Source organism: Pyrus communis, chromosome 8 (assembly GCF_963583255.1).
Source record: "Pyrus communis chromosome 8, drPyrComm1.1, whole genome shotgun sequence".
NCBI lineage: Eukaryota > Viridiplantae > Streptophyta > Magnoliopsida > Rosales > Rosaceae > Pyrus > Pyrus communis.
In genome coordinates, this window is record NC_084810.1 from 18754915 (window position 1) to 18771108 (window position 16194).

At 37.3% G+C, this 16194-nt stretch overlaps 3 protein-coding genes across 4 annotated transcripts; 2 read left to right on the top strand and 1 right to left on the bottom strand.

Moving 5' to 3' along the window:
• Positions 1–1601: 1601 nt before the first annotated feature.
• Positions 1602–5284, top strand: LOC137742632 (probable pyridoxal 5'-phosphate synthase subunit PDX2). Its single transcript, XM_068482546.1, has 7 exons — positions 1602–1801; positions 1894–2021; positions 2545–2632; positions 2751–2824; positions 3827–4018; positions 4773–4870; positions 4939–5284. The coding sequence occupies exons 1-7, from the start codon at positions 1747–1749 to the stop codon at positions 5060–5062; spliced, it is 759 nt and encodes a 252-aa protein (XP_068338647.1). The 5' UTR covers positions 1602–1746; the 3' UTR covers positions 5063–5284.
• Positions 5285–8653: 3369 nt separating this feature from the next.
• Positions 8654–10452, bottom strand: LOC137743350 (mitotic-spindle organizing protein 1B-like). 2 transcript variants are annotated; one of them, XM_068483228.1, is made up of 3 exons: positions 10332–10452; positions 10140–10244; positions 8654–8936 (listed from the first exon to the last, which is right to left on the bottom strand). In XM_068483228.1, exon 3 carries the CDS (start codon positions 8925–8927, stop codon positions 8709–8711), a length of 219 nt encoding a protein of 72 aa, XP_068339329.1. In that variant the 5' UTR covers positions 8928–8936; positions 10140–10244; positions 10332–10452; the 3' UTR covers positions 8654–8708. The 2 variants fall into 2 exon arrangements, with proteins under 2 accessions (XP_068339329.1, XP_068339330.1); XM_068483229.1 differs by having other exon boundaries at positions 10392–10436.
• Positions 10453–14740: 4288 nt separating this feature from the next.
• Positions 14741–16169, top strand: LOC137741491 (uncharacterized). Its single transcript, XM_068481194.1, has 2 exons — positions 14741–15147; positions 15268–16169. Exons 1-2 carry the CDS (start codon positions 14832–14834, stop codon positions 16002–16004), a joined length of 1053 nt encoding a protein of 350 aa, XP_068337295.1. The 5' UTR covers positions 14741–14831; the 3' UTR covers positions 16005–16169.
• The last annotated feature ends 25 nt before the right edge of the window (positions 16170–16194 follow it).

The following is a 16194-nucleotide window of genomic DNA, read 5'->3' on the forward strand; positions in this document are numbered from 1 at the left end:
CTTCTTTTCAGACGTATAATCGTAATGACTCGGGAATTGGATACACATATATCATCATTCTACTTAGGAGTTGCAATAGCCATCTGCAACGTAAAAAAAGAAAAGTGATTAATAAGATGCTCTTGCTTTATGGTGTTTGACATAACACACAGTATCACACACACATCACACTTAAGCAAGAGGAGGGGGAAGTTTCAAAAACTCAACATCATATACATTAGGATATTGGACACATGGGTAGAAACAAGGGATGGGCAAACGGGTCCTAGACCCGCGGATTGGGACGGATCTTTGCAATTTGGGACGAATACGGGACAGGTCCAAAAATTACAAATAAAACACGGGGTGGGGCGGGCCGGTTCTAAATATTGGGGAAAACGGGGCCCCCGGCCCGGACCGTTTATTCCCTACAATGATTACCCTCTATTGTCTATTAGACTATTACCCTCTCTCCCTTATTCTTATACCTAATTCGACCCTCACCCTCGTTCTTTCCGCTATCTCAATCTCTCTCCGTTCTCTCGATCTCCTCCCTCTCTCTCTCTCTCCCCTATCTAACCTCCAACTCACTAGCCGTAAACCATATACGCCACAAGCGACCGTCCACAAAGCATCACCAGCTGCGCCACAAGCTGCCGTCCACGCCCTTCTCTCTTTCCTCCAATCCTGCGCTTGAGTTGTCGTAACTCTCACTCTCTCTGGACGCCTCTGTCTCTGATCTGTGCAGCTCCGAGAGGAGCTCGATGAGAGGTTTCAGACGCTGTGGAACGAGATGAGGATCTTGGTCGGGTCGGACTTATCCTGCAGCGATTTGAGTCTGTGTGGGGGACGAGGCTCGACGAGCGAGTTGAATTGCTTGGAAACGGCCAACGAATGAGGGTCTTGACGTCGGACAGTTGGAGATCGAGTAGAAGATATGGAGGATGAGCGCCTCCAGGAGGTGACCATAACCGGAAAGAAAAAAATAAAAAGATTTGTGGACCCGTCTAGAACCGGCCCGTTTCAAACAGGCTAGGTTAGGTCCGGTTCTAGTGATCAAATTTGCAATGCCCGGCCCGTTTCCCTTTTAAGCGGGTCCGGTCCGGTCCTTTCAAATTTGGGCCCGGTCTGGCCCATGCCCACCCCTAGTAGAAACACACGATTGTCCAGTCGGAGATTGGTGGAATGTTGGGAGGTGGGAAACAATGTAGGGGTCATGTAAACTGATAAGGAATAACATTTGGTATTAGAGCACAATTTCGTTCTATTAAGACCATGAAGGAATTAGTCTGCCATATATATATATATGAAAATGCTAAGGAGACTTTCTCAAAAGTAGAACTCTCTATGAATTCTCCACCACCTCATATTTTTGGCATAATTCCAACATTACAAAGCATTGTGCAAAAAACATGAAGTAGTAAAATTATATTTTAAGAGAATCTAAAATCTACTTTAAAACTATTACAATAATTTAAAAAGAGAGTTTCAAACTCGAGACAGCTGAGCCGTAAATTCTTTAAAAACCAGGAATAGCACTCGATATTTCCTAGCGAGTAGTGAACCCATGACCTTAAACGTGTAACATTTTACTACGCAAACAACTTAAATATTCATTAAAAAGGGCAAGAAGTGGAGCCACTCAGGAAACGAGAGGCGCAGTGCGCTCAATCGCTTTACGCCTTCTCTTTTTCCCACGACTCTCTACATAATAAAAGCTCCGTTTGTTGTTTCGTCAGCCCAATTTCCCCGAGCCGTCGAGCAAAAATGGCCCTCGTCGGCGTGCTTGCTCTTCAGGGGTCTTTCAACGAACACATAGCAGGCACTCCATTTTTGCCGCCCGCCCCCTCTCTCGCAGCATATGTATTCGATATATGATTTTGCTGACTGTTTGTGTGTTTGTGTGTGTTGTAGCTCTGAGAAGGCTTGGGGTGAAGGGCGTAGAGATAAGGAAGCCGGAGCAGCTTGAATCTGTGGCCTCCCTTATAATCCCTGGAGGCGAGAGCACCACTATGGCTAAGCTCGCTGAGTACCACAACCTGGTCTCTCTCTCTCTCTCTCTCTCTCTCTACACTTTTGGGTTTGTGTCATTTAGTACTTTTATGTATGTTAATTCTTGGGTTAATGTGTATATGACTGCTATAGAACTTCAATTTCCAGTAAAACGTTGTATAGTTTTGATATTTAAGTGATTAAATTTGTAATTTTTAAGAGAAACAAAAGGTAATGGGTTTTGTTATAATAGTAATTGTGGGTTAGGAGAGCTATTAACCAAGCATGAACAATTTCGGTTTGCCTTTTGTACTAAAACTCCAACAGAGGGGATAAATAAAGGAGGAGAAACTAGACTATAACCTTATTTGATTGAAAAAGCAAATGACTTTGCCAAATGTAACCACCACCTTTTGTTTCTTTTTTGCACAAAAGGAATTTTGCTAAATATTTGTACAGTGTCTAATTGTTTATACACTCTAATACGTTTTTGGCTTACCAAATGGTTAGGAATTCGGACATTTTCTACGTTTTCATATTTGGTTATCATTTCTGCATTTATTTTGTTCACAGTTTCCTGCTTTGCGCGAGTTTGTTAAAATGGGGAAGCCTGTTTGGGGGACCTGTGCAGGTCTTATTTTCTTAGCAAACAAAGCTACAGGTTCGTTTCCTTCTTTCTTTTCTGCTATGAATCTTCGAATTTTATTTTGCTTCTTCAATACAAATGAAAGTAACCAAACATTTAACTTTATAATTGAGACGAGTTGCATGTTTTTCAGGACAGAAAATAGGAGGACAGGAACTTGTTGGCGGCCTAGATTGCACTGTTCACAGAAACTTCTTTGGCAGTCAGGTAATGCACTGACTTCTGTATTCTCTCAAGTCAAGCATGCTTATCAAGACATATATGCCGTATGCAGCAAAATGATGAGACACATGTTGCATTAGTAAATTTGTCAGTATTTACCATGGTAAGAGAGTCCTAGAGTTCGTGTTCAAAAAAAAAAAAAAAAAAAAAAAAAACAAAGAAAAAAAGTCCTAGACTTCTTTACTTTAGAAAGTTCATAAAAAAAGAGTTGTACGTGGCACATAGTATTTGATTGGTTGAACTGTGTTTGAATATCATTTCTGTTACCTGTAGTCTCATCTGTAACCTATGTTCCTGTGCTTATTAATGGGAAACTGTGGATTCCATAGTTTTAAATTTTTGGTCACACATTCATGTAATCTTGAAAGTTGTGCGCGATATTGGACCTGGATGATGTTTTAGATTATGATGAAATATATGATGTATATAAGAAAAAAAAAAAAAAAAAAGGCATCCACTATTTCTTCACAAAAAACCACGTCACTGTCTTATCTAAGGAGTCCAGTGGTGGTTATTTTACTAGCACAGACATAAAAAGAGAATAAAACACTTGCATGGAACTTTATTCATGTGCTTTTATGTGTACTTCATAGGGTTTGTATTTGGAAAAAAGAGCATGGAGCTAATGGACTACGATATTGGCTCCATTACTTATATTTTTGGTGTCATCTGGAGGAGTCAAACACTTGTCTGATGACTAGATATTACTTTGAAACTAGATAAAGGAAAGGAGAAGGGCAAGAGGGGCTGGGATAATACATACGTATTCTTGGTGGAAAAAAGAAGTTATTTTAGATGGGTGTAGGGCACCCAAACCACCACTTGGGTACATACCTGGTTTTAACGTTAAATAGATAAATAAAAAAGGAACAAGAGCTATGAGGAACTGACCTATTTAGGGAACCGTCTGTTGGAACACATAAGTTTACGTAATTTTGATATTCTGTGTGGTAATTGTTTTGCTTTTCCTAAAACACAAACTTACAGATTCAGAGCTTTGAGGCTGAACTTGCAGTACCAGAGCTTGCTTCTACGGAAGGTGGTCCTGAAGTATTTCGTGGAGTTTTCATCCGTGCTCCTGCTATCCTTGATGTAGGACCAGAAGTTGAAGTGCTGGCTGATTATCCTGTCCCGTCCAATAAGGTGTTGGATTCAAATTCCACAGTTGAAGCTCAAGAGGTTCGTGGTTCTCTCCTGTCTATAGAATTTTTTACTGGTTATACTGTTGTATAATCAGTCTTTAGTCAAGCCTCCTTTGTTTCGTTTAGGTTGGCAGCTTCATTTGCATCTTCAGTAACCATATTTCCTTGTAAACCATAAAACATCTAATATGTAACAGGTGGGTAAGTTCAACCAGCTCCGTCAGTGGTTGGCGGTTCTATTATTTGTGGATAGGGTATATAGGATTTTCTTTCGAAGGAGTTGAAAAAATCAGGTTCATTTCTTCTAAAATAGGGTAGTTAGTTTGCAAGTTCATGATAGCCGAGCAAGCAAGTTACAGTCAAAAGTACATTTTCTTATACGAGAAGCTGTAAATTTCTTGTGGTCTTGTCTTAAGTATATGTCTATGATTGAAAGCGGTTGACTACAATCAGACTAGAATAATTTGATCTGTTCATCTTCTCGCTTAGTTTTGGGCTCTTAGAATCACCACTCACAAACCTGGTTCTGCCATGTGTTTATAACACTTATTGTGTAGTTAGTTAGATTTTGCACAGAAATATATCGTCCGTAACACTGATTCTGCAGTATATATAAAAAGACACTATCAAAGCTTCTGTTCTGGTGTGCAAATATGCTGTTATTTTGCTCCACAAAACCAGATCATCATTCGTCTAAAATGAAATTGCCAATGACGGCATGCTGCTGGAATATATTAAGTTCGTTTTTACCTTCTTTGTTGCTATTTTCTTATTACTTTTTGACATTCCAGGAGAATCCTGTGTCTGAGAATAAAGTGATTGTAGCAGTTCGACAAAAGAATTTGCTGGCGACTGCCTTCCATCCTGAATTGACAGCAGACACTCGATGGTAAATATGCTTACTCTGTCATCCATTCTCCGAAATTCACACGAGGCTCTAAATATTTAAAATCGCAGGCATAGTTACTTCTTGAAGATGTCAACTGAAACCGGAGAAGGAGCCTCAAGTAGCATCGTTGCTGTTGGAGCTGATCTAAGTTTAGACCAACAAACAAAGATTGACCTCCCTATATTTCAATAGTGGCCCATATAGAGAATTGTCATGGTTTATTCCCTGCAGTTATTAGATTCCTTACTTTCTAATGTCTGTTAAAGGTCTTTGATGGTGGACAGTATTCTTTCAGATGAATGGTTTAGTTCTAAGGAATGGTTTAGTTCTGAGAAAAACTAACGAAAAGTCCAAAAAAACTTTAGTTTTAATGAAAAATGATAAATAAAGGTGTAGTGAATAGTATCCAAGAAAGGTAAAAATGTGATTTTTTGTTCAAGTGAACAGTTTCGGGAGTGTTTCATTAAAACTCCCATAGTTCTAAGGTAGATAACGAGTTCTGCACTTCAGATGGTTGTATATACAAACTTTCCTTTCAAAACCCAAATTACCATCTTCCATTTACCTAGTACTGTATCATTAGGATCTCAGCCTGTCCTTTTAACTGCAGTTACTGTTGTATTATATCGTAAGGTTGTCCGTCTTCCCTATATAGCTGGTCGGATAAACGTTGTCGCTAGAACCGACCCTGCGATTACACATTTGACACACGTCACACACAACACAATTACTGGTGCAACTGATGGGCCTGGCATATATAAATGAATCAAATTATCAATTTGCCTCTCTTTTTGTTTGCTTGAAATTTTTTTGTTATAACTCCATTTTACGAACGGTTTTCGCCTACGCGCCTATGAGATTTGGCATGCAATAACATTAGTGAACAATACTGATTTGTTGTGTATTTGACATACCTTAAATGACTCACACAAGCCATATTTCATTAAGATATGTATGGACGATGAATTGTATCCTATGCTATAAGTAGAATGAACTGTTTTAGTATGTGAAACTTTCATTATTGTTTTAGCAATACAGTAATTTTATTAAGTCAGGACAAATAGTCTAATTGCATCTTCCCTTATTTGCATATTTATAAGTTCTAGAATATCTGTTTCTTTTAGGTCACAAGAATCTATCCATTTCAAGCACCATTTGTTTTGCAATCAATATATCAGAACTCTTTCATTACCTGTTGCATTTTTTAATAGGTACTAATAGGGGTGGGTGAGGGTTGGGTTGGGTCGGTTTTGGGCTAAATTGAAACCAAACCGACCTAGTCGGTTAGGCCAAAATTGCAAACCGAAACTGATCAAGCTGGGTCTAAAACCGATAATGTCGTTTAACCAACAATGGCGGGTTGGTTTGGGTCGGTTTTCAATTTGTGTGAACACTAGTTAAATTCAAAGTTTAACATCCAAACATTCTTAAAGTTACAAAAAAGAAATTCATCAAAGCTCCAATTTTTCAAAATATTACAATCCAAAAGTTTCAAAAGATCAAAAGTTCCAAAGTTCAAAAGATCTACTGGCGAAGGTAGTACATATAGATACTTAAATATTACGTTCAGACATTCTTAAAGTTCAAAAGTTTTACTGGAGAAAGCATTATATATAGACAATTAAGAATTAGCATTACATATAGATAATTAAGAATTGAAGTCCCAAAAGTTCCAAAAGATCAAAAAGTTCCAAAAGTTCCGTACTTCCATGCCTCTGGTAACTTTCCCAGCACTTCCTACACTCCAACAATCTACCCATGTAATAATTATGTAAACACAGAAGCATAAGCCTTGCACAAGAGTTCGCAAAACTACCACGTTTTGTTTTGTTGTGGTGGGTACATGGTATACCTATTATGATTAAAACAAATAAAAACAAACACACGGATCAGTTTGGTTAACCGATGTCCAAGAATTATAAGAACTGCTCATCAAACCGACCTTAGTTGGTGCGGTTTGGTTAACTCACCAAAAAATAGAAAACAAAAAAAAAAAAAACCAAACCAAACTAAACCGTCGGTACGGTTTGGTCGGTTTTGTCAGTTTTTTCTTTTGTTTTTAATTGCCCACCCCTAGATACTAATATTCAATAAGTGCTAGTGTAACAAACATATCATAATTAGGCATATATGTGTTAAAAAATCAACAATAAAGAAACCATCCCATCCCATCCCATCCATCCCATAAACATTGTACCAAACAATAGACAGAACATAGGTACGCTAGTCATTTAATCTTCTCGTTCATTCCACCTAGTGTGTACAAACACAAAACAGAACAAAATGTCCCCTTCAAGCATGCGCATACCAAACGTGGCACTACACCTCTGTCCTATCATGTTCCATTCTATTCCATTATGTTCTCCGTACCTAACTCTACCTAAGTGACAGAAAAATATCACCAACCACGTCACAATTGTTGCCCAATCTAATTCAACCCCATAGATCTCTCTCTTCACAACAATTTATTGTCATGCAGTGGTTCGGTTTAGTTCGATTAATAGTATTTCAACTCACTTGTATATAATTGTAATCGTGTTTTTACTCAAAAATAAGTTTTTCGTATTTAGAACCCAATCCAATCCAACCCATATCGGATGAGTTGGTCGGTAGACCACATGCCCACTATTTTGGCAAAAAGTAGCATATGTAATGCCGGTTAGGTCTTCAAATAATATAATTTTGGCAAAATATTAATGTCACATATTTTCCCTCATAGAAATAGGAATCCATTCAGGATTTGGACATCAGTTAAAACAAGGGCAGTACTTGGAAGCATGGACTATGACTATATATATGTATGTGTGTATATATAGGTTTGGTCGCCAAATTCTTTGCAACACTATGAACAAGCAAACCAATCGAAACCACCGGGAATCAACGCCGGTTTGGTCTCCGGTGTACTTTCTGACAAAGGGTATCACGCCATGGCACTAACCCTAGACACCATTCTTGATGCTGTGATTCTTCCAACCCTAAACATAAACCCTAATACCACTCTTACCCTCTTTTGCCCTCAAGACAAAGCTTTCTTTAACCCCAAATATCCACAGCCTCCGTTGACACTCCTTGAGGAGCATGTTGTGCCATTCAAGATGGACAAAGATGCCATGGAGGCGTCTTTGCGTCACGGTTCCAAGGTTGACACTCTTCTGCTCGGCCATCCTCTCGTTGTTACTTCCCTGCCCGCCGGCACTAGCGGATATGCTTCTCTTAACCAAGTCAAAGTCAACGAGTGGGATGTCTACAACGACGGACGACTGATTGTACATGGGGTAGAGGACTTCTTCGATCCGGCTTTCCAAACCCTAAGGTATCCAGAGTATGACGTGACAAATTTGGGAGAGGATTCTTCTCAAGGATTTTTCAGGTGGCCAGATGCAGCTGGGATTATTGGTTGGTTTCTCTTTCTAGCACTGCTTGCTGGTTTCACCACTCGATCACGTATTTCTTGTAATAAGCCATATGACGATGGAGAATATGAACCTCTGCCACTTCATACTATGATTTAGAGGTTTTTTTTTTTTTTTCACTTGTACTTGAGAGAGATTAGTTTCGAACATCGTGAAACACGTTGATTGTTGCTTCTTTCACTTGTTTGTTAGCTAGCCTAGTTTTGCGATTGACAGAAGTCCGAGACCGCCATTTTGATGCAACTCCGCCATATTTCATACTCGATGAGCTAAGGTCATGAAGAACACAAAAGAAACATAACAAACAAGACTAACTAAATCGCAACTAAAGCACAAAAGAAATTTTAGGCCTTTGGAGAAGAAAAGAAGATGAAGGCAACTAAAGCAATGTAATCACACCGCACAATCCGAATACAAAAACCAGTTCAAAGTACAGGACGAGCAGCATCTGATGGCGGAACTGGAACAACTTCTCTTCGAAGTTCCTTAACAACAGCAGCCAATGCCTCAGGGTTGAGACCCAAATCGCATAATGCAATGAGGATGGAGAGGGTGTGACGATCAAGCCCCGTGTCAAGAATGTTGGACATTTGAAATGCTAGTTCAAGAGATTCCCGGGCAATTTTTGCAGCATCCGCATCCATATTAAGAAGCTGAATAAATGAAAAGAAAACAGTATTATTGAACCCTCAATGATTAAAAAGAAATAAATAAGTTCATCATAATAATTCAATAACATTACAACCTATCAAAACACTCTAGTATTCCTTTTCACCTCTCCAACAAGAATACACATGTACAAACATACTTGAGCATAAATCATTATAAACAAAACTCAAAGGTACGAGATTTCATTAATACGCAAGAGAGATGACTTAGTGATGCCGCCGCAATGAGCCTTACTCAAAATGCGTACAACAACCGAAAAGACAACAAAACCAGGAAATAGCGAGATTTAAATACGGAAGCATAATCAACTTCTTGGATTGATCCAAGCCTTTTCTGTCATCAATTTAGGATTAATCTATGCCCTTGATTAGTTTAAGGCATTCAAACCATAGGGAAACTGAATTTTCTAAACAAGTTAGAAAAATTGATTGCACGGATTTTTCTGATTCTATTTTAATTTTTGAATTACTGGTTTCAATTGGAATCTGTTCTCTTGTTTGAGACGGTCATGGCATTTCCATATTCCACAATGTTCTCAAAATTCATTTCGTTTCTATGAGATGCCTGCCTATCAGGTGCATAAACAATCTGTATACGGAGACGACAGACGACTTAGCTTGAGGATACAAAAGCCAAGTTTTGGTGTTTGGGGTACAATGGACGAACAGCTAACTCATTGCTTGAGGTTGGGTGTCATCCGGACTACTATTGGGAAGCAACAACACAGCAATAAAATTGTGGCATGTAATTCACTTTGAAGTCCTTTTCTTATTCTGTTTATCTTCTTATTGTTTCCAAGCTTTTGTCAGAATAGCATTGCATTTCATTTGAATTCGATTTTTCATAACACAATGATTATTTACTAAGAACACCGAACCTATTGGGGATCGGGTTGCTAGGTCCATGAAACTACCTAAACCCCCAAACCAAACCCAAGAAAAAGGTTAGTACTTTGCAAAAAACAACCCCAAATTGAAACCTCTGTTAATGTGGGCATCCCTAATTCTAGCATATTTCAACCAATTAGAAGTATGAATACAGAAAGCAACGCTGCAAACACAAGAAACCCAGTAAATTTCGAAATTAAAAACCCTAATTTAAATCCTAAATCAAACTCCCAAGTTAAAACACCTAAATTAACAACCCTAAACGAAATATTTCTTTTCAAATTAACCTCCAATCGATACCTTGTTGCAACTTTTGGTTATGCTTGACGTTGTGTTGTGAGAGCTGAGATGAGAGCTTCCAAATTTGTGGGAGAGGTAGCAGCAAAGGTAGAGCCAGCAAAAAGCCTGTTTAAAATAAATAAATAAATAAAAGAGAAAACCATAAAATTATAGGAAGAAAGAAAAAGAAGAAGAAGAAGATGAGGAAGTTACCGACTGAAACAACAGTAGTTACAGAAGCGAGAGGGAGAAGGAAGGAAGAAGAGCTACTACCTACTGGTGCGATTCGTGCCAAAGATGAAAGGGAACTCGGGCGTCAACTTGTCAGCCCGGCTGGGCTGGGTTATACATCCCTTTGTTCCGTTGGCCCATGTACTATTCACTCCAAGTTTCTCTGTCCGTGATTTACTTTGAAAAGGTTCAAATTTTAATTTTTAATTAAATTTTTTTGGTCAAGAATTTGTTATTAAATTTACTGCAAGAAATATTACCATTCTAAATAAAATTAAGGGTGAAGTGCAAATTTAGTCTCTAAACTATCACTTCAATAAAAATTAGGTTTTTGAATTATTTTTCGGTAAAATAAGAACCTAAATTCATTAAAAATTGCTAATTTCATCTTTACTATTATCTTCTAAGTTATTTTATTCAATTTTTCGTCAACTTAAGTCACTTGACATACTTTAGAGTATAATACCATCATTTTCTCGCCTCTAAGCCATTAACATTTCATATATGTTGCGAATCTAACGTCTAATTTACCTTCCAAAGTTAACTCCATACACAATTTTTTTTATGGAAAATTACCAATCTACCCTCCAATGTGTATCATATGCAAATAATGTAACTTAAATTGACAGAAAATTGAATATAATATCTTCGAATCTAATATTAGGCAAATTTTTATAATTCAAGGATTGATTTTTCTGAAAAAAATAATTTATCAACATAATTTTCACTCAAGTTATAATTTAGGAACCAAATTGGCAGTTCACTCTTAAATTAAAGATAAATTGGGTTATCTAAATATGAAACTTGATGGGTTGAAGAGGAAGTCCACCTGAGTAATTCCTCACTTTTTTTATTAATTCAATCGTGGAGGCATACGATACTGAAACATCTACAGTTTGATAGTGTGCTTCTACACGTGGGTTAACCATAACTACTAGCATCTGGATTTGTCTGCAGTACGCGTAAGGGGAGTGAAACTCTTGCTCTAATATGAATAAGAGGATCATTGCTCCGCAAGACAAGTTAAGAGATTAATACTTACGGATTTTTAGTTTAACATGTTTAAAATTATTGCTCTATATGTGGAAATATATAGTTTAGGACTATTGCTCTATTTTTCTTTTAAAGTTATAAGCTTCGCATAAAATAAGATATGGCCTTTATTCTGTTGAAATATCTCACATTGGTCGTAGAAAGAAAGAAAGAAGAGTTCAAATATCTTAATTTCACACCATCTAACACCAAGGTCTTTTGTGATAAAAATTTCACACATGTCGAACTGTACTAGTAGTAATTAACAAGCTGGGGACAATATTGATGTTGCTAGAAGTGGCATTTAGTCCGTCTATTTGATAATTTGACATATTCTACTACATCTCGGAATCCAATCAAATCCTCTAAAGTCATTGAAACTGATCAAAATATATTGTTTTGGTTAATTTGAACAGATAATTCTCGATGGTTGACATTCAAATATTCTCTCCCGTGAGGAAAAAAAAAAAAAAGTATCTTCTATTGTGTATCAATGTCAACCAGGTTGCAGTTGACGCTAATTTAGCTATGGAGTCTTACATTAGGTATTGACCAATACATTGGAGAGTATAGTTGTACAAAATAACTTTACGTTAAAGTCTACCAAATTAGTTATGCCTTGCCAAACAAGCATTTCTAATTTTCTAGGGCTTAAAGAGCATCTTCTATGAGCCTCCATGGGAGAATAGTTGTTTTGAGTACTAATATATTTCTTTCTTTACACACACACACACACACATATACACAGAAAGAAATGCTAATGTGAACTGGAAAAAGAAAGAAGGCTAATGCTCTATATAAAATGCAAAATGCTTGCACCACTGAATTTTGAATTGATGCAATCGAGGTTTTAATAAAAATTCTTACCGTTTAAAAAGTTCGGATTTTTTTTTCTTTCAAAATTTTAAGTTTTTTTTTTTCATTTAAATATATAGTAAAGGTATCTCACTGTAATTTTTATGGTGAACTCGTTTTATGCATGCAAGTGGATCCAAATGTGTTCATAATTTAGTTCGCAATGTGATTTGTACGCTAGTTATAATCATCACTTGTTAATGTGAAGAATGTAACGGTGTTTTGAATTAGATAAGTTTAATAAAATGGCAAAAAAAAAAATTAAAACTTTTACTACAACCTTCGCATGCAAATTACAATTTCGCAGTTGTTGACGATGTTCAAATGCTCATATTGTCTAACTGCATATCCAGACTACAAAATTAACTGAAGCAAGAATCAACTTGTTCAACGGTAGATTTATGACCGGACAGTAAAAGGATTTATCAATATAAAAAAACAGTTGATAATAGTTATTAATTTTAGTTGTTCAAAATGAGGTGAGTAAATATGAGTGTATAATAAGGTGGGTAAAGAAATATCCACCCTGTTAACAACTGATAAGGCTTTACTAACCTCATTGTGTAAACTAATGTTAGTAGCTATTGTCAAGTTTTCTTGTAATGTATGTTAACTACATTTCCCATAACATAGAATTCGAATAAATTTTCTTCTCCAATCTGTCAACAATCGAATAACCTAGCAAGAGAACATTTTCCATACATGTACCCTTATAATTCTTCATATAGGCTACGCGTTACGAATCACTAATTCAATTATTAATCAATGGCAACCCAGCCAGGTAGTGTTTGTCGTATTTGTGTCGTTTCTGTTATTTGACGAACCGTATTGTGTTCGACTCGTTATCTTAACGGTGACCTGATAACAAATCGATTTGTTAACGGGTTGACCCAAAATCTGCTATTTTCGTGTTGTTTCATGGAGCATTAACGGATTGTGCAATAAATTGTGAGGCATAATGAGTAAACTTGGGAAAATGGGTCGTATTTGTCGTTTTCATGTCATGTTCGTTATCTTAATAGATGGTGTCTTGTCGTGTCGGACCCGTTATCTTAACAGGTAACCCAGTAACAACCCAATTTGTATTTATTCTTATGTCGTTTTGTGTCAATTTTAACAAATCGTGAAATAAATTGGCAAGCCTAAAATATATTACATACACAAGTGAGAATCATGTTACATTAAAGTCCACTAAATTATCATGCCTTGCAAAATAAGCATTTTCAAGGGCTTAAAAAAGAGCATCTTTTATGAACCTCCAGGGTAGAATAGTCGTTTGAGTATATATAATATACTTTATTTAACTCATGAAATAGGAGGCAAGAATTAAGCTCCTCCCTCGTGGAGTGGCAGGCGGTGGCGGTGAAGTGTTCTTACAGTACTGGAGCTAAAGTGCTTTAATATTATGTGTATTCTGATGACAGTCTAAAACGTCTCAAAAAGTTTCTCAATCTTTAATATGATTTTATAAATCTATTTCTAACATATTTGCTAATCACATTGATCGATCGATCTCTCATAAAAATGTAACTCATCCCCCAATTTGTTATACGAACTCATTTATGGAAGTCGATCCTAATTTTTTTTTTAATTAGTATTATTATTAAGAGAAAGAGGGAAAAATTTGAAATTATTAATTACAATAATTTAAGGAAATGAGAATTTCGAACCCCGAACGCATGTAAAAAGCCAATATATTATCCATTGGAATATTAGACCACATACAAGTTCATCCTAATATGACAAAAAAGAACACTTTATATGACAACTTTCACGTGCAAATTACAATATGTTTTCAAAACTCATGCCGAAAGAAATGTTAATGTGAACTACAGAAGAAGAGAAATGCTAAGCAATACACTAAAAACAAAATTAACAAATCGAGGATCTGTAGGTTCCTACCGTTAAATTTCTTAATTTTGTTTACGTTTCAAGTTTATTTTACTCATTCAAATAGACTTATCACATTTTTCATATAATTTTTTGTGCATGCAAGCTAATCCAAATATGATACATGAACCAAAATGTTGTAAGCAAATATATCTATTACATCAAGTGTCATAATACAAATAATTGAAATTTTTTATTTCAAATAACAACCACTTTTATTATGAAACTTTGTATACTGAGTCGTGTTCCTGCACAATAAAAAGTTTCTCAACAATGTGATAGTGTTTGGGATAGAAAAGTTTTGTTATGATGACAAATATAAATAATAGAGAAGACTTTTCTTGCAACTTTCACATGCAAATTTCATTATTTTTTTCGGGAGTCGGCCATTTTTTCCCTCGATAACGACGCTTTGAGCAAGCCGAAAGAAGTGCTAATGTGCATTGCAAAATACACAAATAAAAAAGTAGAAGCAATCCCAATGCTTAGCCAAAACTGCTGGTTCTAAGCTGTTTGATTACATGAAGAAGCAATATGAGCACAAGCATTAAGTCGAATCCCAAGGCTAATGCTAGGGTTCCCTCCCTCGTCACTCCCTTATATAATCTCTTGTCGGACCCTTTCTTTCCCATCAATTCTTCAGCTCACAACACAAACTACAATCAACAGAAGGAGAAGAGAAGCATACATATTTGGCAGCCAGAAATGGCGCCTACGATTACAATGTCGCATATTTTGGTGGCTGCTTTCGTCGTCCTTGTTTCGATGGAAGCCGCCTTGGTTATGGGGCAAGGCAATGGAAACGGGAACGCGAATGGCAAAAAAGCCGATGAGGCTAATTACGACGTGTTGACACCACTGGGATCCGGGCAGGAGCGAGGGTTCTGCAAAGCAAAGGGGGCTTGCTATTACAAGACCCTTACGTGCCCGTCGGAATGCCCTCAGAGAAAGCCGAAGAAGAACAAGAAGAACAAGGGTTGTTTCATTAACTGCGGTAGCAAGTGTGAAGCTACTTGCAAGTGTAAGCCATTTCACCCTTCTTTTTTTCTTTCAATTAACCATGTAACTGACAAAAAGAATTTAACTAGATCATATATTTTGAAACTTTTACTAAAACTAGATCTTCTTTTCTTCTGTGCAGATAGGAAATCCAAGTGTGATGGATACGGCTCTCTGTGCTACGATCCTAGGTTTGTTGGCGGTGACGGTGTGATGTTCTACTTCCATGGAGCCAAGGGGGAAAACTTTGCCATTGTTTCAGACACCAACCTCCAAATCAACGCACACTTCATCGGGACTCGACCAACAGGAAGGACCCGGGATTTCACATGGGTTCAGGCCTTCGCATTGATGTTCGACTCTCACACCCTTGTCATCGCAGCAAAGAGGGTCTCAAAGTGGGATGACAAAGTTGATGCTCTCATGGTAAAGTGGGACGACAAAGTTGTTACCGTCCCCACTGATGGAGATGCTGAATGGAGGACTAACGGTGAAGATAGAGAGGTAGTAGTGGAAAGAACCGATGACACCAACTACGTTAGGGTTACAGTGGCCGGCCTTGTGGAAATGGACATAAGGGTTAGGCCTATCGGAGAAAAGGAAAACAAGGTTCATAACTACCAAATACCAGCTGATGACACATTTGCTCACTTGGAGACACAGTTCAGATTTACCAATTTATCCGATCTTGTGGAGGGAGTTTTGGGCAAGACTTACAGGCCAGGTTACGTTAGTCCGGTCAAGGTCGGAGTCCCAATGCCAATGGCAGGCGGGGAGGACAAGTACGAGACTTCATCCCTCTTTTCGCCTCTCTGCAAGGTTTGCAGGTTCCAAAAACAGCCTGCGCTTGCAGCTGCTGGAGGAATTGCTCAGTACTGATAGTGATCAATAGTAATAAACACTTTATTTACGTATTTTGTGTAATTTGTTAGCATTTCAAACATGAAATTAAGGAATAAACAAATAAGGGCTGCAAATTAAGCTTGCCTATGACATATTTGCTATGCTACTTGTAACCCTAAACTTGTAAACTTAAATTTAGTGTGCTTATTATCTAAACTAAAGCTTT

Excerpts from the sequence above, each read along its gene's own strand:
- LOC137742632 (XM_068482546.1), top strand. The coding sequence starts at position 1,747 with ATGGCCCTCGTCGGCGTGCTTGCTCTTCAGGGGTCTTTCAACGAACAC. Across the intron at positions 1,802-1,893 it reads TTTCAACGAACACATAGCAG|CTCTGAGAAGGCTTGGGGTG; the intron begins GCACTCCATTTT and ends TGTGTGTTGTAG. Across the intron at positions 2,825-3,826 it reads GAAACTTCTTTGGCAGTCAG|ATTCAGAGCTTTGAGGCTGA; the intron begins GTAATGCACTGA and ends ACAAACTTACAG.
- LOC137743350 (XM_068483228.1), bottom strand. The coding sequence starts at position 8,927 with ATGGATGCGGATGCTGCAAAAATTGCCCGGGAATCTCTTGAACTAGCA.
- LOC137741491 (XM_068481194.1), top strand. The coding sequence starts at position 14,832 with ATGGCGCCTACGATTACAATGTCGCATATTTTGGTGGCTGCTTTCGTC. Across the intron at positions 15,148-15,267 it reads GTGTGAAGCTACTTGCAAGT|ATAGGAAATCCAAGTGTGAT; the intron begins GTAAGCCATTTC and ends TCTTCTGTGCAG.